Source organism: Carassius gibelio, chromosome B13, assembly GCF_023724105.1.
Source record: "Carassius gibelio isolate Cgi1373 ecotype wild population from Czech Republic chromosome B13, carGib1.2-hapl.c, whole genome shotgun sequence".
Taxonomy (NCBI): domain Eukaryota; kingdom Metazoa; phylum Chordata; class Actinopteri; order Cypriniformes; family Cyprinidae; genus Carassius; species Carassius gibelio.
The window spans coordinates 9119436-9146709 of record NC_068408.1 but is presented as its reverse complement, the minus strand read 5'-3'; the positions used below and the strand labels follow the sequence as shown (position 1 = coordinate 9146709).

Here is a 27274-nt window from a genome sequence, read left to right as displayed (position 1 = left end):
GCAGTCAGTCAGTCGCGGACAAACGCTCTCATGGCTTCTGTGTAATGTATACCCGCCGCTGAGAGAGAGAATCAGAATAAGAAAGATAAGAGTTTCAGATACGCTGGGATAATAGGAGGCAGTTTCCTACACACATTGGAAAATAGTCTTCTGAAAGCAATAAAGTTCTCCACCCGTGCATGTTAAATCGGGGAGAATATTAGAGCCGTGAGGCGGCTAGAACTTCTGAGTCTCAAAGCAACACCAACAAGAAGGCATGATTGTGCGACGGAGTTCAGTATTTTCTGCTTTCTACCTTCATGCCTTTTTGTTATGCTTGCCGACGAAGGTGAGTCTGTTTTACATTTTTTTCTGTCTTTGTGTTATTTATTTTTAAAATATACTGTATTAGCATTGACAAATGTATTCTGTGTGATATCACAAACAACCTTGTTTAGACCTCTCAGAAGCTGAGCAAACGTTCTGCATGGTTCAATCTGACACTGACATATGAGCAGACAAAGTTTAGCAGGCTATTCCATAAAACGAGACAAATTTGATTTTCCTGCACTTTATATACACGGATTTAAAGTTTTCTTTCTTTTCTCCTCAACAGGTGTCTGACGCATCGGGGCACTTCGAGCTGGAAATCGTATCGATGCAGAATGCGAAAGGCGAGCTGCAGAACGGCTCGTGCTGCGACGGCGAGAGGAACCCGGCGGATCGCAAATGCACGCGGAGCGAATGTGATACATATTTTAAAGTTTGTCTGAAGGAATATCAATCGCGAGTTTCCGCGGCTGGGGCTTGCAGTTTCGGAACTGGATCTACGCCCGTTATCGGTGGGAATAAATTTTCGACCAAGGGAACGCGGAGTGAGAAGTCAAGGATTGTTTTACCCTTCAGTTTTGCGTGGCCGGTGAGTAGATATCCCATTTCTTGTTTTAGAGCATAATTAATGAGGTCTTAGCGGGTTATGATGACGCAACGTTAGTTATACAAGGCAGCAATGTTTCGATCCACATGTGCGGTTTGTCCTGGAGTTTATGCCTGCTCGGTTGAGTTGTGTGTGCAGGACACCGTAAACAAAAACAACAACTCACTACACTACTCCACCAACACCACTCAAAAATGTGTTTACTGACGAATAAAGTCGAGTTGAAAGTGATAACATTTTAAATGTTAAACGGATGTAAGCAAAGATGTTTCCTTGGCAAAACATTTATGTCTTGATTATAATGCCGTGCTCTGTTGACAGTGGCCAGCCTTCATAAATTCACTCCTTGTGAAGCTCCTTTCAGTGTCTCCTTTTTGGCAGCCAGCTAACTCTGCAAATAAATACATCGAATAAACCCCTTAATTTGTGTCACTGCATAAGAATGCAAATAAAAGAACATTAGTTTGGTGTGAAGCACATGAGCCGAAGCTCCACAGAAGAGAGATGTTTGTCTCGCAGCACTCAAGAATTTATGAGTTGACCGTGATCTCTAGAAATGGTAGTCATCTGTTGAAAGGGCTTTTATAACCTGTGTTATCCAGTCAGTCTTAACTGAAGGTTATTTGCTGTAAACCTGTGTGTTACGATATACAGCCTTGTAATAGCATCCCTACTGTAGTATGTAGTGTGATGTCTGCCAATATTTAAGCTGTATTAACTAAATAAATTGTAGGCCTGTGGACCCCTGAGGGTCCCTGAAGGTACTCCGTGGGGGTCAATGGAGAATGTAAACTAGATAAAACATACTTTTTTAGGAGATTTTTGACTTTTTGACTTTTTGTTTAATGATATGTTATGTAGAGATGTTAGTTAATATTCTTAATGAAAGTTTTACTCTGAGAAAATCTAGCTTTATTTATACTTGGGGTCACAGGGTTGGTTGACTGTCTGGTTGGGGGTCGTAAACCTTGGTGTAGTGTTACCTAAAACTGGTAGCAATACCTTTGGTGGAGCTATTTTAGTGGTATTGATCTACTTGATACAGTTTCCTGGGATTCCCTATTCAGAAATAGAGGTTCACAGGATTCCCACAGTCCTGTAAAACATGAAAATGTTAGAGAGCGGAGGCCTGTTAAAGGATAATCAATTAATACAATTTTAGTTGTGTAACAGTTGTAAAAATTCATTGGTGAGAAAGTGTGGGAACCCTGTGTTCGTGTTTCTCAGGAGCTCTTGACTGCGGGGACATTGAACTGTCCTTTCATTTGCTCTGTTGGCGTGAGCACTGGTGCACCTGCTCGCTTGATGATGTCATTGTGGATACATTCCCAGCAGGGTCAAAATGATAAATAAAATAAAAATAAAAAAATCAAAGGGCGAACTGTCGGTCTGACAAAGAAAACGTGTCCCTGTTTGAACTGTTTGCCCCAGCGAGCTGCCCACCTGTCCAGTGTGTGAACTAGATGGCCAGCGGGCATGTGTTGATCATGTAACACTTCAACTATTTTTGTGATGTGCACTTCTAAAGCATACTGCGAATGGTTTCTTTTAATCATGAAAATTATGATAAAATCTAAAATTACGATATAGCACACTTCAGTCAGTCGCTAATTATTTTTTTCGGTTGGCAGCTGGGGAGAGTTGAAGTTTAGGCTTTGTGTCAGTCACGGCTGACTGGAGACTAGGTATGGCACCTTTTAACTTTGCAACCCCCAGTAATTACTCTCAGCAAGTTCCCAGACACAACAGCCAAATCTCGTCGCCAAATTTTAAATGTTTCTTTTACAGGAAAACCACCCATTTATTTTGCACCTTTTACTGCATTTGATTGCCCCGTGCTTTTAGTATTAGCGAGAGGGTGTAGAGAGTAAAAGAGAGAGAGAGAGGGGTAGGGGTGGGGGTTAGTCATAGCCCACCCAGACAGAGCCAGCTTCAGCGAACATGAAACAGGGGGTGACAATAGCTGGGCCAAACTGGCTACAGGGTGGATTACTGTGCATAATGGAGCCAGTCCAGGAATAATGCCGGTCCAGGGCAAGCAACAGGAAGCTGCGTTCGACTCAGCAGTGATGAGATCGGCTCCTAGACAAACCCACCCAAGCCCTGACCTTACCATTTCAGCAAATTACAGCGCTGCTCTCTGGCCCCGTGGCCCTGAATGCACCTGGGGCCCGTCTGCTCAGCATGAGCCAAAAAGCTGGTTCACCAGCAAATTGGATAATTCCTTTTTTCCTGTCCCATCTTCCATTCTGTTTTATAGTCTGTGAACCCGTTCCCTTTCCTAAAAGCGAAACTAGTATTTATGTGTGTATTTAATTCTGGTCCCTTTCAAAGTAAACACAGAAGTAATCCAAACCATATTTTAAAGTCTTTCTTTTGCTTTTCTGAGCACATTCTGTCCATTTCTCTTATGCAGTTGGGAAAGACAGCATGCTGAGGGGTTGGTCAGTGTGGGAATGAAATGCAGGTAAACCGTCCACAAGCCTGAGGGAAAGAGCTAAGGGCAGCTAAGGGGATAATGACATGTTTGCTTTATACGGTCTCCTCTGATGTGGCACTTAATTGCAAATTACTCAAGTCGTAGAACGGGGAAATGCATCGTTTGTCTTTTTTCTCACCCTTGTTAAGGTCTTGAATGAGGTATTGTTAGGCCATTGTAAAGTAGTGTAGTACTGTTTTGTTTAGCTAACTTTTCTTAATCACCTCACACATGACTTACTCAATTCAGATTTATGATGTTACCAGGAAACATTTTGTTGTATTAAGATGTCTAATCTTGAATACCCTCCCTTGGACTGGATACCTTGACAGCTGATGTGTTGTTTGATCCGATTCTCTCCTCAGTCCCTGCCTGCGATCGCCTTCTTGAGTGACAGGAGATTAGATGGCTGCCAGTAGCGCTTGTGTGCGCACAGGTGACTGACAGACCTGTTATCAGGGAAGGCTGTCTCATTTTCCACGCCAGAGAGAGCAGTGAAAGATTGTCAAAAGCTTTCCCTGCGAGCCCCCCTTATCTGCGGCCACCACTCCTGATAGGAATCTCTCACAAAAAAAACAAAAAAAAAGCCTTCCTTCTGTGATTGCACCTCCTGAAAAGGAAAAAAAGGGACGTTACCTTCTTGGTCATAGTCTAGTTTTCCAAGCTGCCAATGTAAACCATGTTGACCTTGATTGATTGGAATCTGGCAGAGTACATCCGGAGCCATTGTTGAACGTTTGTCACTCTACATGTCAGTCTCTCTTTATTAACACTTTTACCAGTGGAGACATTATTCAGCAGATTTCCAGAACAAGTGAGTATGATAACCACAAAAACGAGGAGCCTCAGCCATTTGTAGAAGCCGAAAACCTTTATCAGATGTCTGTGAAGGCCTAGAGCGATAAGGCAAATGCAGTGTAAAGTTTGGGAGTCTGCTGATGGGGATAGTGAGAGTTCAATGATGACACTGAGGTCAGTGATAAGCATGGGAAAAATGAACCTGGCAGCAGCAGGCATTTAGAGCTGATAACCAGATTGTGAGTTATGGAGTGAGATCCAAAGCGGCCCTTGTCCACCCCCACCCCCACACACTTTTAAGGCACAAAACTTTCCTGTAGCTCAAAGAGTAGAGTGTGTTGCTAGCAACGCCAAGGTCAAGGGATTGGTTCCCAGAGAATGCATGAACAGATACTAAAATATATTCCTTCAATGCAATGCAAGTCACTTTGGATCAAAGCATCTACCAAATGCATAAATGTAAATATAAAGCTATAATGTCAGGTAAAACAATTGCTTAGGTTACTCAGTCAATCACCTTTTTTAGTCACTAACCTGATCTGATGGGAGGTTGTGCTAGCTCATGTCCAGACATGTCCGTAATATACGGCAGCAGGCACCTTTAAACACAGTGTGGAAGTGCAGGGCAGCTAAAATTAATGAGCTGTGTGCTTGATATACATAAACTGGCAATATTTGTTAATTCAATGGGGGCTGTGAATCAAGCATGTTTGTGTTAACAATGCGTTCAAGTGTGGACAAGGAGAGGAAGGGCAAGGTGTATCTCAGTGGAGGTGACACAGCTTGCATCAAATAAACTGATATTTGATAACCATAAACACGGCGACTGAGATGGCTGAGGTAGTGAATTTGAGTAGTGTTATTTTTTAAGTTATTAGGACAGGACAGTAGCGATGAGTGAAGAAGGGAGCAGGATCTGCAAAGGATCTCGGACTTGGGTCGCCGCAAGCACAGTTGCGCTGTATGTCGCAAAAACCACAAGGACTTTTTATAGTTTTAAATTTAGATGCCTACATTTATTTTTAGCATTTACAATGGCTGATTTTAGCTTTTAGTGTTAAATTTTGTATTTATTGAGACAAAATAGTAGAATCTTAAGAGAATAGAAAGTTGTATTGTATTGGCTAGAATCTCTTGTACCACTTGATTGACATTTCCCACTTGAGGTGATGCTTTGTTTTGGTGATGTTATCTTGATATTCTTCAGGTCATCGAGATTCGATTGACCCAGACGATTTTTAGCTCCTTGTACAGTATGAGGGGTTGCACATTGGTTTGTTTGGATGGTCTGGCCTAGGGGACTCTGGATCCATTGTTGCTGCAAATGGACAGTGAGAACCTCGGAGATGTCGGAAATTCCGTGGTCCCTCGTGAAGAGTACGATAGTGTGAATTGACAAGTAGGTGCTGAAAAGAGACGCTTCAATTCTGGCACAGGCACGTTTGCATGCACACTCGTTTTCTCTCGTATGCTTCTGCTTTTTTTGATCAACTTCCAACACTAAATCCTAGATATGGACACACATTTTATTCTCTCAGGCAGAGTATTCTCTCTCTCTCTTTCTCTGTGACTCTTGTTACCTGATACCGGTGAGAGCCATGATGACCTTAAGTCAGACAAAGCGTTTCAGAAGTGCTGAAATGTAGCCAACCCCTCCAGAGATCTCGGCCTGCATTGGAGTCATGCTAAAAGCAGCCCACCCCCCGCAACTCCCTCAGATCCTCAGTCCACATTCCTCTCCGTGGAGAAAAAGAGGAACAAAACACAGCACACAAAAGACCTGAAAGAGAGAAGTGAAAGGGGATTTTTGTGGGTTTTTCAAAGAAACAAGTTCACTTTTAACCTGCAATTTTCTTCTCCTTCTCGTAGATTTTCCTGTCATGTGAGGTCATTATGCATAATGGACATTAGTGGGAATTTATTAGTAAGGCATTTCGAGGAAGAAATATCCAAAATATATATTTTTTAAATATGAGTGTCTATAATACTTGGACAGCACTGGACTGTTAGCATTCCCATTGCTCAACTGGTACAGAATAGAAGTTTACAATTTAATTTCTGCCAACATTGCTTAAGAGCACTCAGATCTGCAAACATTAGCCAATAACCATAAATATCATTTGACTAATCACATGATGACATTAGCCAACCAGTAACTGTCATCGTCAAGACATTTACAATCCCAAACTTTTCAAAGGGGAATTTTATTTTTTTTGTCCTCTAATGGTGTAATTATGGTATCTACCATTGTGTTTCACCCACCAGCCAAACCTTTACCTCTTGGGTCAAACTGTGGTGTTACCTCAGATTACCATGTAAATAATGTGGTACATGGATATGAATCATTCAGCATTAGTGTATATATTAAAGAACTATGATGCCATCCAATTCCATCACTGTTTCTCAACTATTATATAGTGAAAATAGGACAGATATTTCCTTTCAATTTGTTAAAACTGCTAATTAAATGAATGCTTTGCATAATAAAGTTAGTACTAAGATAGAAAGGTCTTCTTTGAATGTACAAAATGTTGGACCTACTGTCCTTACAATGACCGCTGAACTGATGCCACATAACTGTCAGTGAGAATAACATGACCCAGTGATTCAACTCTACTAGATCCTCACACATAATAAACACACACATGTAAAAGAAGTCTGAGGTATGTCATTTCTGGAAATGTCATTATTTTCTTGGGGGAAAATTCAGAATGGAGAGGAACAGCATGATGCTGCAATGCTTAAGCACAATTAAATAATTTGTTGTTTCCTTATTACTGGGTTTATATTTCCATTTTATGTATGTAATAATTTTATATTTTATAATCCTTACAAAAGGGGTTTTATCTTTAGTGTAATTGTGTTTAAGTGTTTTTTTCTTACTTGTTTCCATGTGCAGTAATTGGTGCTTATTGTAATTAGTTTTTATTATAAAGCACTGTGAGCTGCACTCCTTGTATGAAAGGTGCTTTACAAATAAAGCTTATCATTACGAATATTATTACATTGTTATTCATTATTATTCAAAACTTTTGTAAAGAAACAGCTCAAATTGCACCAAATAAAATAGTTTAATCTCATGTGCACAAGCAAATAAGTTTGAATATAATGTAATAATTAAGTGTCACTCAGGTATACTGTGAAGGTTAGATATTGGTTCAACAACAGTCTCCCACAGACAAGGATGCTTGTTGATCTATTCTGCCAGTCATTGTTTAAATTGTAAAGATGGTGATACTGTATCTGCCCTAAAGTTTCAGGAGAGCACTACCAGATAAGGTGAAGGTTGTAATATTCTTCTGATCTTTCACGGCACATTTCTCAGCATGTCCCCATGGTCACATTTTGTCATTGGTGTTTATTGGTTACGAGTCAAGGTCCCTGACTAAAGCTCTGTTGATGTAAAAAGATCTTTGATGTTTCTTTGTTTTGGTTTCATTGCTGACTGCATGTGTGTTTGTCTCTCCTTTAGAGGTCCTACACGTTGATATTGGAGGCCCTGGACTTCAATAACGATACTGCCAGTGAAAGTGAGTAGCATAGTTTGTTTTGCTTCTTTTTGTTTTTATTTGCTTTTTGGTTGATATATTTTTTTCTGGGGGTTTTTATTCTCTCTTTTATTTCTTTTTTTGTTTTGTTTTGTTTCATAACTTTTTATTTTGTTTAAATTGGGAAATGTAAGAAATTAAAGTTTGTTTTGTTTCTTCTGCATAACTGTTTTTCGTTTGTTTGAACTGGGAAATGTAAGTAAAGTTTGTTTTGTTTTGTTTTGTTTCTTCGTTTTTCTTTTGTTTAAACTTTGGGAAATGTAAGAAATTGAAGTTTGTTTTTGTATCATTTCCGCTCATAGCTTGCTAGTCTTTAAACCAAATGTGCTGACAGGTGTGTGTGACAGGACGGGGAAGTGAAGAAGAGGAGGAGTGTGTGTGTGTGTGTCTGTGAGAAACATTGTTGGGGGGCCTCATGCTTATGAAAATGTTTCCGAATACCTGATGACTAATGGCAGGTGTTGGCAGTCAAGGTATCATGGCCTCTCTGTCACGATGCATAGCTTAAGCACAAGGTTATGTTTGCTATAACCTTTCTCTTCTTACACCTCAACAGGGCTTAACACTCCAGAAACAGTCCCATTTAGACACTAAACTGAGTCTGGTGGAGTTAATTTGAATAGCTCTACTAGGTTGTGTTACAATTAACGGACATAGCGACTTCAAGCTATATCCAGATATTCAGAGTTCAAAGTTTTTTTTTTGCAGAAAAGCTTAAGTTCAAGTTGTACACTTATCTTGTACTCTACAGTATATGTACCAGCTTATAGACTGTAGATCTGTTACTAGTACCTGTAATTTTTACTCTTTTCAAATGCTTCCTAATATGTGTTGTGCTGCATTTTAGATACATTTGTTTCTATTTATTGGACTTTGAATATTTAAATGAAATATTAGAATCTGGAAATCCCCATATCTTTAGCCAATTCAGACTTGCTTACATGTGTGACTTGGCTGCATTTTAAGAAGATTAAGTATGAACTTTAGTTTTAGAAATACTGTAAAATAACATTGTCCACCAATGGAAGATTTAGGCCAAAACTTTGTATTTTATATACATATATTATTTTTTTTGATAGCAACTCTCCTTATTCCTTGTCCTGAGGGTGTGGAGTTTTTTTCTCTCAGTTTAATGTGACTTCCTCACCCCACAGTGAAGTGGATCAGGCTGCAGGTAGTAAAGACATGACACTTGGCTCTGTCCGCAGGGTTCAGGGTGCAAGTGAAATGCCACAATGACCCTCTGCATTCCTGTAAGTCCTATGAACTATAGGCCCACCTGGCCTCAATAATATCATCTTTTCACTCTTTCTACTTCCTCTAGAAATAATAGTTAATATAGCTACCCATGTTGCATCAGTTTGCAGAGAACTTTAAAGATAACTGTTTATTAGTCTCGCATAGCACGGAAGTTTTCATTGGCCCAAGACCACTATGAGGCGACATGTCAAACAGCCAATCACAGTTCGTTTCGGTCATCGTCACGTTTCGAGGTGTGGAAATGTCACCACAATAACAGAACGGTGTGTAGAACTCTCAAACTTATTTTAAAGATTCTGTGCTGCAAATTTTTAAATATTTCATATACTTTTGAAAATTCAGTGTTTAGTTGATCCTGATGAGCGATTGTTGTCACAGTTGTAAAAACGGCGTCTTTCTTCTTTCGTGAAGGGTTTTGGCGACACAGTATCTTTGTTTCCAGGTGGAAGGTTAAAGAACGCAACACATACGTCTCACGGAATTCCTGTAGAATTCAACCAATCCAATGACGACTTTGACACTCCACTTTTGTGTCCCATATGCATCAGATGTTTATCCAAAGGTCTGTGGGCGTGACGTCTGAGACTAAGTGTTTAAGTGAAAGGGAGGAATAGATATTTCACAGTCCCCAGTTCTAGTCATATTTGGGAAAATGGTGAAAGATGTGAGCTGTCAGCTTACCTCATCTTATAATAAATAATACCATTGTAATTTAAGTTTATATACTATTATAATAGTTTATTTAGTTTAATTAATGTAGCAATTGATATTGAATTGAGCTGTTCTAAAACATAAAAGAAATGTTGTTTAGTGGCTGCAAAAAGGGTATACTTTGCTTGACATTATTCCTAACAAACACCCATTGATAACAAATTTTTCCGCATCCTGACCTGTTTTGGACATATTTAGTTCTGTATCTTCAGTCCTGCCCACCAATAGCCACACACAATATTCAGCCATGAACCCCAGGACTGCATTTCAGACAGTGGATAAGACACATGCCTTTGGTGTGAGAGACCTTGGTTTGAATCTACTGTATGACACCAATGTGTCCCTGAGCAAGACACTTAACCCCTAGTTGCTCCAGAGACGTGCGACCTCTGACATATATAGCAATTGTAAGTCGCTTTAGATAAAAGCGTCAACTAAATTAATAAAATAAGGTTTTCAAACCATAAATATAAAGGCTGCTATTTATTTTAAAACTCATTTAGGGTTTTTTCACACAAAATGCATTTCTAAATTTGACTTTGTTGCTTTTCCGTTGTTTTTCAATATAAATGTCATTTTACCAAATCCAAAATAAACTATTCAAATATTAGCTGGAAAAAATCTAAATAATTGAAATATGTATTAGTGCTGACTTAATACCAAATTTTCCATGGACCCTCTTGTGGCCTCCTGGGGGTCTCCAGAAACCCAGTTTAAAACCCTTGCTCTAATTCACTTCTCTGCTTGGGATCTGAATCTACGGGGATGAATATGTCAGAGAGAGAAAAAGTGAGCAAGAGTTTACTCACTGATGTCATGAGTCCTTGCTGCTAGTAGCATATTGTTTGCACAATGTAATTAATATTGATTGTGGCTTTTCCTTCAGCTATGAACATTAGGGGTGATTTTAGGCCAGCGGTATCTTTAATCTGTGAGCAACTAGATATAGACATTGAAGTTGCTCAGTTAACCTTTAACTCTGAATTGTGTGTGGTGTTATTGTGTCAAGGCCTTTCTAACTGTTACACATTGACTGTTCAGGTGGAAAGCTCATTGAGAAAGCATCCCACTCTGGCATGATCAACCCAAATCGACAATGGCAGAGACTGACCCATAACGGCCCCATCGCTCAGTTTGAGTACCAGATCCGGGTCACCTGCGATGAACACTACTACGGCTTTGGCTGCAACAAGTTCTGCCGGCCACGTAACGAGTTCTTTGGACATTACACCTGTGACCAGAATGGCAACAAGACCTGCCTAGAAGGGTGGACGGGTCCTGACTGCAATACAGGTGAGCAAGTAGAAGACGATATTCATTCACATACAGTCTTCAAAATAGCTTCTTTTATGTTCCAGAAAAGAAAGTAAGTCATTCAGGTTTGAGTAACTGATGACATAATGAAATTTTTTTGTGAGAACTATCCCAATATTTTTTCTTCAATATCTTGAATTTTAGGGCATAACTGCATTTATGGAGTTGTTGCCCTGACGTACTGGTCTGGGGGCGGGGCCAGTGCATCAGCTGCATTAAAATATTTTAATAGCGTAATTTTTTCATAACTAATTAACGCGCTAAACTAACAACACTAATTGAAATATAATATAATTTTATATATTATAACTTAATTTTTGTGGAAATGGACAGTTTTTAGGATTTTCTAATGATTAGAAAGGTTTACTAAATTTCTTTAAAATATAATGTTAAAGAACTTTAAAAATCCTACTGACCCCAAACATGTATACATTACATTTTTAAAATATAAAAATATTGATTTGGGCATCCCTGAATGCATCTAATAATGAAGTAAAATGGTTTGCAAACTGTTGACTCGCTTTACAATGCTTTTCTTGTTGCCATTTTAAGAGGCTGGTGGGTTTAGTTTGGAATAAGCCGTGAACGGAGAGCGCAGCACCCGAAGCCTGACGACAGGACTCAAATTAGAGTAGGATTCAGTTAGGCTGGTCAGGAGTTTGAAAGATTCCCGCCCCACACATTGCCAAAATGTTTTCATGGGTGAACAGGGGACATTGAGGCCCATGCTATATCTTAAAGCAAGGAGGGGGAACAAACTTACTCTTGTTCATCCTTTCCCATTCTTTCTGTTTTCCAGCGATCTGCAGACAAGGTTGTAGCACCGAACATGGATTTTGTAAGGAACCAGGAGACTGCAAGTGAGTAATCTGCAATATTATTCTATATTTTTGTGGCATTTCCTGCTAAAATTGACTTTACACTGTAATTGCGTTTATTTTGCAGTCAACCTTGCTCTTTAACATTTTGAGCCAAGCCTTGTTAAAGTGTGAAAGATGCAACAGTACAAGCTTTCACTGCAACTAGAGGCTCATGGTTAAATCTTGTTAGAATCCATGTGTCCTGCTTGACCTACAGTATCATGGTCTGATAGCTCAAGCTCTGTTTCTGGTCCACAGACAATGAAAGCACAGATTACTGAAATCCACCTCCAAGTATTCCAACATGGCTGGAGTTTAGCAGTGAAACGATGTCAATAAGGCCATGTTGTAAGACAACCGAAGCACAAAGCTATTTTTAGCCATTTTGCTTTTGTCTGGCGAGAGGTTAAAGCCTTATCTACGAACCATCATCTGCCAAGTTCAGTCTTTAATTGGGTTTTAAAATGCACTGCTTGTTTTACTAATGATGTATGAATTTGGCCACAGGGGAAGAGAAAGCGATGTGTATCTGTGTGTGTTCGTATACAGCTATAGCTCAGTGATTTATGAGTGCATAACAAACTTTTTTTTTAACTTTTTTTCTCTTTTGTAACACTGATGCACATAAAAAAATTTGTTAAACTAACTGGCTTGTTTAATGTGTAATAAAATAGCATGGTGGTTTATTCTATTGTGTTGTTTCCCAAGAGAACAGAATTTGTAGGGATTTTTTAATCCTTCCATAGCAGCATGTTTTCCTTGACATTTTTTTTGAGTTAGGTTTTGCTTCGTAATATGTATGATTGCAGCCTGCATGGAAAAAAAAATACATAAACAAGGCTTTCTGAAGTTACTTGCTTCATAATAAAGGAATGTGTCATGTGCAACTTATTTGTGTTGAGTAGGGCATCAAGTTAATGAAAATTGAATTTCTTGCACAACAAACCGATCTTCTGTTGGTAGTGGCAAGTCACGGCAGGTTTTGCATTGGGCCTTTTCTGTTTTTTCATTGGTTCGTTATAGGTGTTTGCATGTGTTTTTGGTCAACAGACAGACGTTAGAGATGTTTCGTTACAAAGATCTTTTTTGTTTGAGTAATTCTCATCATTGTATCACCTCTGAAAGGGTTCAAGATCAAGCCTGGAAGTCTACGGAATTCAATGTATACTAAAACCTCAGCTCTTTGTTACATTTGGCATGATTGTATCCCATTACCTATTCATCTCTCACTGAAAGCTTGCCAGAACACACAGCCATGCAACTGTGCAACTGTTGTAACAAGAGCTCTTACTGTGCTAAATTGGAACCGCCGAGGTCTACGGTCGAGGTGAAAATGTTACTCAGCCATGCTGCTTTAATGGCATATTTTTGCTTTAATATCATTCAAAGTCACTTCTTAGACCTTGCTGATGTGAAATAGGGTTTTGTGCATGTTTCTCATAGTCAAAATCTTCTTGCACGTTTAAGAATAGTTGCCTTTAATCACAGAGAGAGGTTTCCTCAACCACCGTGTTTATTTTTACAGCTGAACTGCCGCCTCAGGCTAATTGTTTTCTTTTTTCCCCAAAGGGAGTCTGTTTTCCTGTGGCTAAGCACTCAAGTGACTTACTATCTCGTCTGAATCCTTCTTTAAGGAGCAGGTTATTGCTCAGGCTGTTTAATTATTGCCATCTTAAGGGCGAAGTGTAGGGGGGAGCTATTGCGGAGCTGTTTTAGAAATGGCTTTTAATTACAGGCTTAGAGATAGTTTTTTCGTTCCTTGGGCAGAGAAAGGCTACATGGGAACAGGAGTGAGAATGCAAAAGAACCCGCCATAAATACATTGGCCAATGGAGTAGACACAATCCCCACCACCCAGACGGTCCGAGCAGTTTTGGGGCCAAGCCGCTCTGCTTTTATTGAGACAGAGTGTCCTGCCACAAGCTAATGTTAGTCTCTCTAAAAGACCCAATGGAGTTTTAAAGCTGCTGTTTGTTGTTTGCATGGCCTGGCATTAAATAATCAGACAAGAAGTTGTCGGCGGTTCCCTTTTCCCAGTGGACTGGAGCAAACTTTTAAAACAGGGTTTATGTTAAGAAAGGGTGACCTTTTAGCATTAGACGTCCTGAAAAACAACACTTGTCTTCAAAGTTTTGATAAGCATTTTGAGAAAATAAGCCATTTTCTCAAAACATATATATATATACTGCCATTTAGTGACACTTGCAGTTTTTAGTGGTCATTTAATTAGCATTTATAAAATCATGGCTTAGTTTCAATTTGTCTTTTACAGGTGTCTGTACGGCTGGCAGGGTCAATACTGTGATAAGTGCATCCCTCACCCAGGCTGTGTACACGGAACCTGCGTTGAACCCTGGCAGTGCCTTTGTGACACTAACTGGGGGGGACAACTTTGTGACAAAGGTAAGCAGGCGTCAATTTGACTTTTTCTGTTTATTATTCTGTTTTTGTTTCCTACCATTCAATACTAATCCTGTTCTTACCTATCAGATCTAAACTACTGTGGAACTCTCCAGCCGTGTCTGAATGGAGGAACGTGCAGCAATACAGGGCCTGACAAATACCAGTGCTCTTGTGAAGATGGCTACTCTGGGGTCAACTGTGAACGTGGTGAGTCAGTCATGCTAGCCAAACTTCCAAACATCAAACTAAAGTCTGGTTCAGTTTGCAGATTGTGGCCAAATTAGCCAGTGCACTTACTGCAGTAATGAAAGATGTATCGGTTAATGAACATTTAGAATATAATGAGAGTTGGATTGATGCACTGCATCATAAAGAATCACTTGATGCACTGTCAAAGACAAATGAGGAATAAATGGTACTTTTTAGGGGTAGTCCCTGTAAAGGGTTAGGTTTGGAGCTTATCTACCCATAAAAGATGCAAATTACTAACAGAGTTGTATCTGTTCACTATGAACATTGTTTAGCTAAATAAAGCAAAAAATTGTACCTTAGAGACTAGTTTTTTGAGTGTGTCTGTGTGTGTGTGTGTGTGGTTTATTGTAGAAGTACTGCCCAAATGTTTTATCTTCTTTCCCTGTTTACGACTCGGAAACATAATGACACTGTAGCTGCTTGAAATTTGATACAAGGAGCAGTTCAGATGCGGTCGTTTGAAGTTGATCGTCTTGTTTAATGCATCTTAACACTCATTATGTGCTGCTTTCTGTGTTTCTGTTGGCACAAGTCCTTTTTATACAAAAAGCCATTTTGTTATTGACACCAAGTCAAAGTCTGCAGCAGTGTCATTGCATTCTGGTATAGCAAAGGGTGTAGAGAGTCTATGGGGGATCAGATGATGTCAGACCACGGGCCTTAACTGTCTACAGTGTCAGGAAGGGCGCCTAGGTCTGCTAATCCTCTGTTATGATATGTCCTGCCAGTGAATCTCGTCTGTTTTGACAGTCAGTGGTTGGATGGGTATAGTGATGAAATCTGCCAGATGGGCCGTTCCACCTCATCCTTCTCTCAGATTCATATGATCCCGATTTAAGCCCTCAGGGTGGTGACAACCTCCTGGGGAAGTAAAATCTTCCCTTGTTCAAACCATGGGAGGAATCATTCAGTCTTAAGCAGGGAGATAATACGTTAATGGTGTCAGTCATGTGACTAAAGTGCGAAGGTTAGATCAACATACTCTGGTCAGGTTTTAGAGCATATCAGGCCTATAGTTCACCCAGAAATGAAACCTCATGTAGTGTATTTCTTCTGTTTAACTAATTTTTGTTTCAGTATAATGATTATAAGGCTTTACAGGAGAGTTGTATCACCACAAGAAGAAAAAAAATCAATAAAAACTGCAAACAAATGATACTATATGCTTGCGTTTACAGCTGAACACGCCTGTCTGTCCAACCCTTGTGCGAATGGAGGGACGTGCAAGGAGACCAGTCAGGGTTACGAGTGTCACTGTGCAGTCGGCTGGAGCGGCCCATCGTGCGAAATCAGTAAGAAGGCACACAAAAAAAACTCTCAAGAAGATATCCAGTAACACTTGATTTGTCTAACCTGCTCTGATCTCACAGATGTGGATGATTGTACACCCAACCCATGCAAACATGGAGGCACCTGTCAGGATCTGGTTAATGGCTTCAAATGTACCTGCCCTCCTCACTGGACCGGCAAAATGTGTCTGATCGGTGAGAGATTAGCGAAGCAATTTGAAGTTAGACTTTCATCATGCTTTTAACTAGGAGTTAATCACAAGGTTTATTTTCAAAGATGCCAATGAATGTGAGGACAAGCCATGTGTGAACGCCAAGTCCTGCCACAATCTGATTGGTGGATATTTCTGCGAGTGTCTCCCTGGCTGGAATGGTCAGAATTGTGATAAAAGTGAGTATAACAACAATCGAGTTTTTTCTTTTTATCCCTGCACGTGGTTTTGAAGATTACTATCTGCTGTTTTTGGCTTAATAATCCAGACATATTTCTCTCAATTTCAGACATAAATGACTGTCAGGGTCAATGTCTGAATGGAGGAACTTGCAAGGTAGGAGATCTTCTGATGTTTCATTGTTAATGCACACTGCTGTTTTCAAAAGTTTGGGGTCAGAAAGAAATTAATTTATTCAGCAAAAGTTACATTTAACTTTTATAATGTAACTATATATATATATATAGATATAGATATAGATATTATTTTTTTTTATACAGTTCTTTTTAACTTAATACTCAACTTTATATTCAACTTTAGTTCCACAAAAATATCAATGTTGATAAGAAATATAAAATGCACCAAATCAGAATATTAGAATTGTCACAATATTTCAGTTTTTACTGTATTTTTGAGCAAACATCTGCAGCCTTGGTGAAGAGACTTCTTTCAAAAACATCTTACTGACCCTAAACCTATGAATGGAAGTGTTATAGTCTGTTGTTTGACTTAAGCAGGAAGGGGCTGGCATGTAAAGAGCCACGTACAGCTACAGTACAGTGATGGGTTTATCTGAAATCGGATATAACTGAGAACAAAGTGGAATGTACAGGTGTGCTGTACATTACTCAAGGATATCCCTTTTAATTGCTACTGACTGCTTCAAATAGAACTCTCGAGTCATTTTCTAAGGCTTAATGCCATGAACCTCTCAAACTTTGACAAATCCAGTGACTAGTTCATCTCCAGGTGGGCTTATTGTTGAAGATTAGAAACTGTAAACATCCAGAACAGAAACATGGGTGTGCCACCTGAGGTTGACATATTGATACCATTCATTCTCAGAAGCGCTGTACAAAAAAATGTAAGCCTTCTAAGCTGAACATTTATTTTGGGGGGTTAGTGCCAGGAAAGTATGCCCATGATTATGGCACAGAGATGATTGTGCATTGGTCACTACACTGAGTTATTGTAGCTTTTAAAAAATGACAATGAAAGTAACCTTCTAGCTCTCATCTTACACAGGATTTGGTGAATGGTTACCGATGTCTTTGCCCTCCTGGCTATGCGGGTGAACACTGTGACAAGGACGTGGACGAGTGTGCTAGCAGTCCCTGCCTAAACGGTGGCCAGTGTCAGAATGAAGTCAATGGATTTCAGTGTCTGTGTCCTGCCGGGTTCTCGGGTCAGCTGTGTCAGGTGAGAGAAAACCTGTTTTATATAGCTATCAATCCAGCTGCTAAACTGGACACTTGATGCACCAAAAAAAAAAAAAAAAAAAAAAAACATAAATAATTGCTCCCATAAAGATGAACTTTATTGATATATTTTCTGCAACAGTATTGCAGAATTTAGAAATTTTTAGTGCATACTGTTGATCATACATTTGGGCTTGGTACGTTTTTTTTATGTATTTGAAAGAAGTCTCTTATGCACTTGGATCAAAAATACAAAATATTGTGAATTAGTATTAGAATAACTGTTTAATTTTAAAATATTATACACTTCTGTAAATTTTACTCTAGTTTTCAGTGTCACATGATTCTTCAGAAATCATTCTATGTTAATTTGCTTTCAAGAAACATTTCTTGTATGTTAAAAACAGTTTGTGTGGAAGCCATAACTTTTTTTCTGGATTCTTTGATGAATGGAAAGTTCAGTTGAAATATAAATATTTTATAACATTATAAATGTCTTTACTGTCACTTAAACGTCTCTTAGCTGAATAAAAGTATTCATTTCTTTAAAAAACATTATATACCTTCATCCACCCAGCTCTTGTTGTACCCTGAAGAAAGAGAGAGACAAAGAAAGCCGGGCTAGGTTTGAGACAGGCAGAGTTTGGCTAGCTCTTTAAAATATTCTTCTATTTGTTTTTATTCTCCTGAGCGTTTTGGTGTGCTTTTTTCCTGGCAGACGCTGCGTCGAGGCTGTTGAGTGTTGCTCTGTGTTTTCTAAGAATCCAAAAATGCCTGGATATCATTTTCCCCTCATCATTGAGCTCTTTTCTCCTCTTGTAAATCTTTCTCTGGTGTAGCTGGATATCGATTACTGCCAGCCCAACCCATGTCAGAACGGCGCACAGTGTTTCAACCTGGCCTCGGACTACTTTTGCAAATGTCCTGATGACTACGAGGGTAAAAACTGCTCTCACCTGAAGGACCATTGTCGAACCACATCATGCCAAGGTGAGAAATCTCAGTCTCTGGGACGGATCCAGTCTCGGTATCTCTTTGTAAACCGCCCCCCTAAAACCCAGAGTAAGCTGATCTTCCCGTTGCATGCCATTGTTCAGCTGCTGAGTAAAACTAGATTACAGGCCCGTGGACTCTCCCACCACCTTCAGGGGGAAAGATGAGGAAAAAGAACTCATATTTTGTTACATGAGGCTTTTGCAGCCCGTAGTGAGCTATTTGACAGTAACCTCCCTGGACACAAAGCACACATACACACAGTCTCCGAAACACTTTCTCCTTTCCCAAATCCTCCTGAACATTTGCCAGTTTCTTAACAGCTCTGTGTGTGTTCTTCGTGGTAATGACTTGGTGGGATTCTCTGCCTTGGATGTTTAAAAGTGTGTGTGTGTGTGTGTGTGTGTGTGTTTGAGGAGGGGCAAACCCCACAGCTAGATAAGCCCATCAAGTTTCTTTAAACTTTCTGGGCTTATGTGCATGAAATGGCCTCCTCATGCACTCTTTTTGCAATAGAAGATGTAAAAACGTAGAAAGGGAACCCATAAATGTTGAAATAAACTGGAAGAATGGCTAATGCAGGTTTAGTGTAGCTTTTATTTCACAATGAACCCAGAATTTTAACAGATGGGTTTCGTTCTTTCTCTGAAACTTTCAGTGATTGACAGCTGCACTGTTGCTGTGGCATCCAACAGTACACCCGAAGGGGTGCGATATATCTCCTCAAACGTCTGTGGTCCTCACGGACGCTGCAGGAGTCAGGCCGGAGGCCAGTTTACTTGCGAGTGTCAGGAAGGATTCAGAGGCACCTACTGCCATGAAAGTAAGACTAAACATTGTTAACAGGTTATATGATTTTCATTTTATGGTATGGTTTTAAAATTTGTCCAAATAATTTTTTATTTTTAGATTTAAAACATTAAAAACTAAAATAAATTGTTTTAAATGCTCTGTGAATTTACCTATCATAATAAGTCTGATGAATGATTATTTAATTTGAAATTTGCAAAAGATTGCATTTAACGGTGCTATTAAGTTATTAGTGTTTTTGAAAATTAACTTTAAGTGCCCTTTAGATGACAGCAAAAGTAATCTCAGTGTTAAAGTACAGAAAATGAGCTTGCACAATTAAAATTGCAATAACCAATCAATAGCAATATCAACCACAATGAACAAAATCATTAATATCAGCTGATAATCAACTGATATATTGTGCATCCCTATCATCTATGTAGATGATCCTAAATTTTGTGGTGTCTATGACCTTTTTTTCAGATATAAACGACTGTGAGAGTAACCCATGTCGCAATGGCGGTACTTGCATCGATAAGGTGAACGTTTATCAGTGCATTTGTGCTGACGGCTGGGAAGGAGTTCACTGCGAAATCAGTATGTTCACTTGAATAGTTTATTCTCAGCTTTTGTTAAATGTTTGTGCTTCTTTAAGCTCATTTTCTTATTCTTTTCTCCCCATTTTTTCAGACATCGATGACTGCAGCTTGAATCCCTGCCTGAACAAGGGAGCATGTCAAGACCTGGTGAACGATTTCTACTGCGAATGTAGAAATGGCTGGAAGGGAAAAACCTGCCACTCCCGTAAGAAAGACTATTTGTATGACCCACCCAGTTTGCTGAGTTTTTGTTTTTGTGTGAGCGTGTACATATGGAGTTATAAAATACTATTGGAACAACTGTAATTTCAGGTGACAGTCAATGTGACGAAGCCACATGCAATAATGGAGGTACATGCCATGATGAAGGGGACATCTTCAAATGCAGGTGCTCACCTGGCTGGGAAGGAGCCACATGTAACATAGGTCAGTTTGGGTGATGCCTATTCACTTTCACTACCTTAGAATGTGATACAGCTCATGTGAATCCCTTGCAAAAAAAAAAAAAAAACCTTTTTTGCAAACATCTTGCTGTCAAGGCATACTTAACATGTAAATGCACTGTGCAATGTCAGCTACCAATTTGGCTACAAGTATTTTTTTGAGTGCTTCAGAACCTTTTAAACTGAATCTTTCTAGAATATGACCACTACATTTCAAGCTTAGGGGTTTCAAAACTTTATAATACCAAGGACCCACAAATTTGATCACTTTACAAAGTACCCCCCTTCTAAAATATATATAAAAAAAAAGCAAAAGAAAATGTCGCATTATAAGAATTTTTTTTTTAATCACTGACATTTTCCATGGCCACTTCTGTTTGAAAACCCCTTGAATATTCAGAAACTGTTTTATCATTTAAATTGTAAACGAAGAAGTTGCTCTGCAAAAACACTGTTCACATTCAATCATTCTAGCTCACAGACTGAAATCTCTTTCTCTTTCTGTCCATGTATTGGCTGGAATTCGCTTCAAATAGCACGGTCTGTAAAACAACCCCATCAGATTTTGGGACGAGCTTTTCTGCAGATTTCTTTGATGCAGAAACTATCATATCTGGTTTACAGTCGGCTCCAATTCTTTGATGGGAAATTTAGTTGGATCGAGTCTTGGGAAATGTTGTACTTGGTAATACTTCAAGATGTAGCCGGTCCATTTTAAGTGTGGCAGTCTTGTTGTGGTTGCACTCGTGTTGCTCTGTTCAGTTCAAAGCATTCTGACCTCTCTTGTGGCTCCTCTGCAGCCAAGAACAGCAGCTGTCTGCCCAACCCATGTGAGAACGGAGGCACCTGTGTGGTCAACAGCGACTCCTTCACCTGCGTCTGCAAGGAAGGCTGGGAAGGATCCACCTGCACCGAGAGTGAGTACCGCAGTACTAACTTCCTATGTAGATTTAAAGTGGAAGAGGGAATAGTTTTACTCATAAATGTTAATATTTCAACCCTCATTTAGTCTGAGAATAAAGCAGGGATCCATTTCCCTGGCTTTGTCTTGCTCGTTCTTTTCCATTCTCTCTCTAAACCCACCTCACCCTGGCTGGACAATGTCGGCTGCTGCCAGCTATGAAGGAAAAAATTTAAATGAGGGAAAGTGGAGACAGATGTCCCCCCCCTTTCCTCAAGCCCACCGCTTGTCTTTCTTTATTCTTTTTTTCCTCACTGTGCCTTTCTAATGTATTGTTGTGCACCTCTTGCTCTGTGAGAACGGAGAGACCTGGAGTCCTAAAAATGAAAAGCTGGAGACAGAGAGTCAGTTAGTAACCAAGCAATCAGCGAGTCTGCCAAACTGGACGCCCACGCGAGCACGCAGACGCACACGCGCTCCGACACAAGCTCTGACATGTTGACTGTTGTGCTCATTCTTATGTGCTCACATGGGTGTGAAGTGAATCAAACCCTCTCTCTCTCTCTCTCGCTCTCTTTCAGATACCAACGACTGCAACCCACACCCATGGTAAGTCCTGGCAAAACATTTATGCACACAGCCTGCCGCTGTAAACAGGCCCGTACAGCTGTGCCGCACTTTCTCACACTCTCTCACAGTGCTGGGAAACAGGCACTCCCATTGCTTCTGTCATTCCAAGGGTGCGTTAAGCTCGCTGACTATTGTGCTTTTGACTTCGGGTTCATCTGCTCGAGAAGTTGTCTAAGCAAGATTCTGAGTTCACAGTAACATATCCCAGCAAAACAGATTAGAATGAGTATATTTGATAAGGATTTTATCATTTGTTATTAGGGGCCACTGATAACAGTGAACTGATATAATGCACTTATAATAATTGGATTTTCCTGTTTTTGCATATTTGTAAAAGTTTATGCCTGTTTGTAATGCTGCAATGATGCCTGAACCGAACTGCATCTGACCTTCTGACTTTCTTTCTCCATAGCTACAATAGCGGGACATGCGTGGATGGTGAAAACTGGTACCGTTGTGAGTGCGCTCCAGGTTTCGCTGGGCCAGACTGCCGCATAAGTGAGTGTTAGATGACGCCTGATCCTCTTGGCTGTGAGCCCTGTAAATGTGCAACACAACTCTTCATAAACAAACAGAGCTGTAGATGGTCTAGCCACCCAATTAGCCAGCCCTCTTGGCAGAATGCCAAGAGCACAGCGAGCAGCATCCTCGCATTCTGCATCGCTCATGTTCACGGCCCCTTGGGAGAAACTGACTCACAGTGACCAAAAGCCAATCACCCTGATTATCCAGCACTGATTACAGAGTGTGATTTGCTCTTTGAAAAGCTTTCATCTGGCTGCACGAGACATAACTCAGGCTTTTCTCTTTTGTATCCAAACCTGCAAATGAGCTCATGACATTAAGGTCAGCTGAGCCTAAAATTATATAGGACAGGACAGGACAGGGTCTTTGGTCGTACTTTATGAACTCGCCTCAATCAAAATGATCTTAATGGGAATATTTAACTCAATAAGCAAGACAGCATGAGAGTTTTGTCTGGTCTCAAGCAAAAAAACAAGCCTTAATTTCAAGATTCTTGCAAAACAAGCCTTCAACATCTTAAGCAGTCTTGCTTATTAGGTAAATGTATTTCATTTGTAACAATATTTCAGTGTTTTTACTGGGAAACAAGACCATATCTGTTGCTATTCATGTGATTGGAATGTTTTAGGACTTTAAAGGTTCAAAGCATGATTCCCAACAGATTCTCTTCATTCCTTCAGATGTAAACGAGTGTCAGTCTTCTCCCTGCGCAAGTGGATCTACCTGCGTAGATGAAATCAACGGTTATCGCTGTCTTTGTCCACCTGGAAGAACAGGACCAGAGTGTCAAGAAGGTAAGAGTCATATAAGCTTGTACAAACAGGCTACACACCACTTATTTCTTATTGAAAAGAACATCAAGACCCGCGTTAACATCTCCCAAACCATTGCTTTCCTACAAAGCAGTGATATTGTTGACTTAACAGTTTCAGTTGCCAAGAAATTCTCCTTAGTTTGAGGGTTCACATCAGTTTGATGTACTTGGGATGCAATGAATGTGATAAAAGAAAAACAAATAGAAAATGTACACTAAATGCAAATGTAATGCTTGAATTTTTTACTCAAGAAGATCACACCTTACCAACTCCTTTCTTGCCATGTCATAATCCTCTGTTGATGTTGTTCATAGTAACTGGGAGACCCTGTATTGTTGACGGACAAGTAACTGCAGATGGTGCCAAATGGGTGGAAGATTGCAACATTTGCCAGTGTCAATATGGAAAGATTCATTGCACCATGGTAAGTTAGCTGCCGTTGCATTGTATTCTTGGGGCATTTACTAATACTTTTCTTAATTAAGCAATCAAAAATGACTTTTTTTGTCTTTTTTTTTTCTCCAGATGTGGTGTGGACCACAACCATGTCAGGCAGGAAAGGTCAGAAGTGGGTGTCCTGCAGGCCAATCCTGTGTTCCCATCAAAGAAGAGCACTGCTTTGTCCAACCCTGTCTTAGTCTCGGAGATTGTTGGCCCCCTGCACCCCCTCCACCCTCCAAATGCCACACCAGCTTCTCTTACCAGGACGACAGCTGTGCCAACATCACGTTCACCTTTAACAAGGAGAAAATGCCTCAAGTGAGTCATACTATTAGATGAAAGCGACTGAATTATGAGCTTTTGAGCCATTTTCCCCCTTCTTGAAACATCTCCTCCACCCTTCTCTAATTCTCTGGAGAACTGAGAGCGCAGTGGGGCGTGAAATATCAGGTTCTCTTCATCTAGGAGACAATGTTCTTCATGGGTGAAGTTTTACATGCTGGTTGGATTCTCACAAGCTTTGTTGTCATGTCCAAACACTTTTTCTTCAAATGAATATAAGCTCAAGAAATACATTTGGTACAATAAGCTGTGGCTCGGTATCCCTTTCCGAACCAAGACATTCCTGAGCTAATATCCCATAACGGTTTAATACTTAGGCAGTCATTGTTGAGAAACACGGCTGGCGGCTGCCCACCAGACAGCCCGAATTGCTGAACGAGAGACAAGCGAGTGCAACAAAGGACAGTGACAAGCATTAAAAACATGTGGTTCTTCTACTAATGGGCTACAGAAACTAAAGAGAAGTGTATATGATTAATATTTGACAGGGGGAGAACCTTGCCATCCATGTAAATTTTTTTTTTTACTTTCTCCCAACCGACTAAATCTTTCATTTTGGACTTTTCACATTGCCCACACTGTCTGCTCCATTACTGGAGACAAACCTAAAAACCAAAAAGAAATTTTGAGGATTAAGATGAATATGGTGCTAATTATTTAGTTGGAAAGCGCTTACATTAGATCCAATTGATAATAGATCTTTCTGTTGCGACAGGGCTTGAGTGTGGAGCATGTTTGTAATGAGCTGAGGCACTGGTACCTGCTGAAGAACCTGACAGCAGAGTATGCTGTGTCCATCACCTGTGAGCCATCTTCTTCAACCAGCAATGAGATTCACGTCAGCATTGTAAGTACAGCTTTTCAACAAGTATAAATGGGTCTAAAATAGCATTTAAAAAATGTTTCTAGAGGGCCAAGAAAATGTTTTTTGTCATTTACTCACGCTAATGTCATTCCATGTTTCCATTCTTCTGTGGTACACCAAAAAATAAAGATTCTTTTGTTCATACGTTGAAAGTCCTCTAGAGTTGTTTTGGACCCAAGTGACTTCAATTTTTTGTGATATTTATGAATCTACGTTTCCTGTGCAGTCCACAGAAGAGCCCAGGTCGGACAGGAATCCTATTAAAGACATTACGGGTCAAATATTCGACCTGGTGAGCAAGCACGATGGTAACAGCACCATCATCAAAGCCATCACCGGCGTACGAGTTCATAAGACACAAAGCCCCAAAACTGGTAAGCAGCTCTCCATTAAAAGTAGTCAAAAATTTAAGTATTAAGGTTTCCACAGTCTGGGCCAGTCGTGTTGAACTGTCTGTCCTTGGTCTGTCTTGCTTGAGCAATGTTTAACTGTCAAAAGAAGCTTTAAGTCATTGAGGCAATGGAATGTTACATCAGCTCTGCCAGTTGGATTGAACTTCAATTAGACATCAGGGCCCTCTTTATGCATGCTGTTCATCAAAAATGGCGTCCTTTGTTTCTGCCAAGCTGCTAAGTCTCTTCCTAACTTAAGAGACCTTTAAACCGTGTGAGCCAGCCTCTGTAGATTGGGCCAGGGGACCGGGTATAAACAGTGTATGTCTTGTCCAAAATAGGAAAATGTTGCTGTTGAATTGAAGTGTGGATTATTTTTTCCTACACCACTTCTGTTTTCAAACTCCAAGGTTTTCACATTTCCAGTGCACAAATGTTCACCAGTAAATAGACATTTTAATAGTTTTCCCTTGCAGTCTTCTTGTCTCAAATACTGACCCACTGTCCCTTCTTTTGTCCCAAGACTACCTGGTTCCTCTGCTCAGCTCCATTTTCATCGTGCTCTGGATCCTTGCCCTGGCATCGGCCTTCCTGTGGTGCATTCATCGCCGGCGCAAACAGAACAACCACAGCAACGCAACTACCTCAGCTACAGAGGACAATACCACCAATAATGTGCGTGAGCAGCTCAACCAAATCAAGAACCCCATCGAGAAACATGCGGCCCATGGCGTGGTCATAAAAGACTACGAGGGGAAGAACTCCATCATTGCCAAAATTAGGACGCATAACTCCGAGGTGGAGGAAGAGGAAATGGACAAACACCTGCAGAAAGCGCGCTTCACCAAGCAGTCGGCATACACGCTGGTGGAGCGGGAGGAGCGTGCGCCCAACAAAAACCCAAACTGGACTAACAAAAAAGACAACAGAGACTTGGAAACGGCACAGAGTTTAAACAGGTTGGAGTATATCGTATAGCAGGCAGCTGTGTTGCCGTGCGACCGAACCCCTGTTGCACTTACCAGTCATTTGACAGGGTCTCGGGGGGGTGGGGTTGTGCTTCTTAAAACTGTTGCGTCATGTTCTGGACTCCAAGCCTGTTACTGGCCTAGAATCCTGTGTTAATTTAAGTTTTGACAAGCTGGCTTCACACTGGCAATTGTAATATTTGCTGTGGACGGCTGGAAAACCCAAATGCTGCATTTTGCATCCAGTGTTTTCCTTCATAAAAGAAAAAACAAATTGTAAAAAAAAAAAAAAAAAAAATTACACATTTCAAATGTCTATATTTTTGTGGATACGTTTGAGTATCTCTGAGTCTGAAAAATTTGCATAGTGTTTGCAAATAGTGTTATTTTCGTTCATAATGACAATGCTCTCACAGCTAATGTAGTTGTTTCTTCGTTATCCAGCGGCTGTGTGGAAACTCTCTCTCTCTAGTTGGTTTTATTTCTAGTTCTGAACTGAAAGTGCCTTCACAGCTAAGCACCACAGCAATTGTCGAAAAGGAGTATGAAAAACGGGAAAAAAACAAAACAAAAAATATTATTTATTATTTTTCTTTTCTTGGGGTGGGATAGGTCGGTAAGCCTTCTGCTGCCAATATGAAGAATTGTGTCAATTTAGTGTAGATATGTATATTTTTTTTAATTAATCACTGTGTATATTTGATTTATTAACTTAATAATCAAGAGCCTTAAAATATCATTCCTTTTTATTTATATGTCCTGTCTAGTTTTGAAGGTTTTGATAGCTTTGTAAGCCTATAGCTTTGTTCAGACGACATTTGTTTGATGTTCCGCATACCAAAATTTCAGAGAGAAAAAGCAGTCTTTTTTTTTTTTTTTTCAAAAAAACAAGATGGGCATTTGTGTGCCTGAATTTTTTTTCTTTATATATTGTCAGATATTTCAATATTTGAAACTTCTATTGTATGTATTTTGCCAACTCTTACTTGCTCGGTGCAAGTAATGTCAACCTCATGACTGCTTTTTGTTTGGATACCTGGTGGCAGACACATTGCTTGCCACGGATGGAAAAAAATAAATCATTAAAAATATCTCAAATAAAAGGGAA

At 39.9% G+C, this 27274-nt stretch overlaps 1 protein-coding gene across 1 annotated transcript; it reads left to right on the top strand.

Annotated features, from left to right (window-relative positions):
* Positions 1-27274, top strand: jag1b (jagged canonical Notch ligand 1b). Its single transcript, XM_052572917.1, has 26 exons — positions 1-328; positions 596-898; positions 7666-7723; positions 10754-11005; positions 11826-11886; positions 14159-14289; positions 14377-14496; positions 15720-15833; positions 15912-16025; positions 16108-16221; positions 16332-16378; positions 17288-17461; positions 18300-18450; positions 19112-19276; positions 19729-19842; positions 19936-20049; positions 20157-20270; positions 21088-21204; positions 21770-21797; positions 22231-22316; positions 23024-23137; positions 23473-23582; positions 23684-23917; positions 24657-24788; positions 25033-25180; positions 25722-27274. Exons 1-26 carry the CDS (start codon positions 257-259, stop codon positions 26174-26176), a joined length of 3642 nt encoding a protein of 1213 aa, XP_052428877.1. The 5' UTR covers positions 1-256; the 3' UTR covers positions 26177-27274.

Coding starts and splice junctions, on each gene's coding strand:
- jag1b (XM_052572917.1), top strand. CDS start 257: ATGATTGTGCGACGGAGTTCAGTATTTTCTGCTTTCTACCTTCATGCC. Junction 16,026..16,107: donor CGGCAAAATGTGTCTGATCG/GTGAGAGATTAG, acceptor TTATTTTCAAAG/ATGCCAATGAATGTGAGGAC. Junction 17,462..18,299: donor TCTCGGGTCAGCTGTGTCAG/GTGAGAGAAAAC, acceptor TCTCTGGTGTAG/CTGGATATCGATTACTGCCA.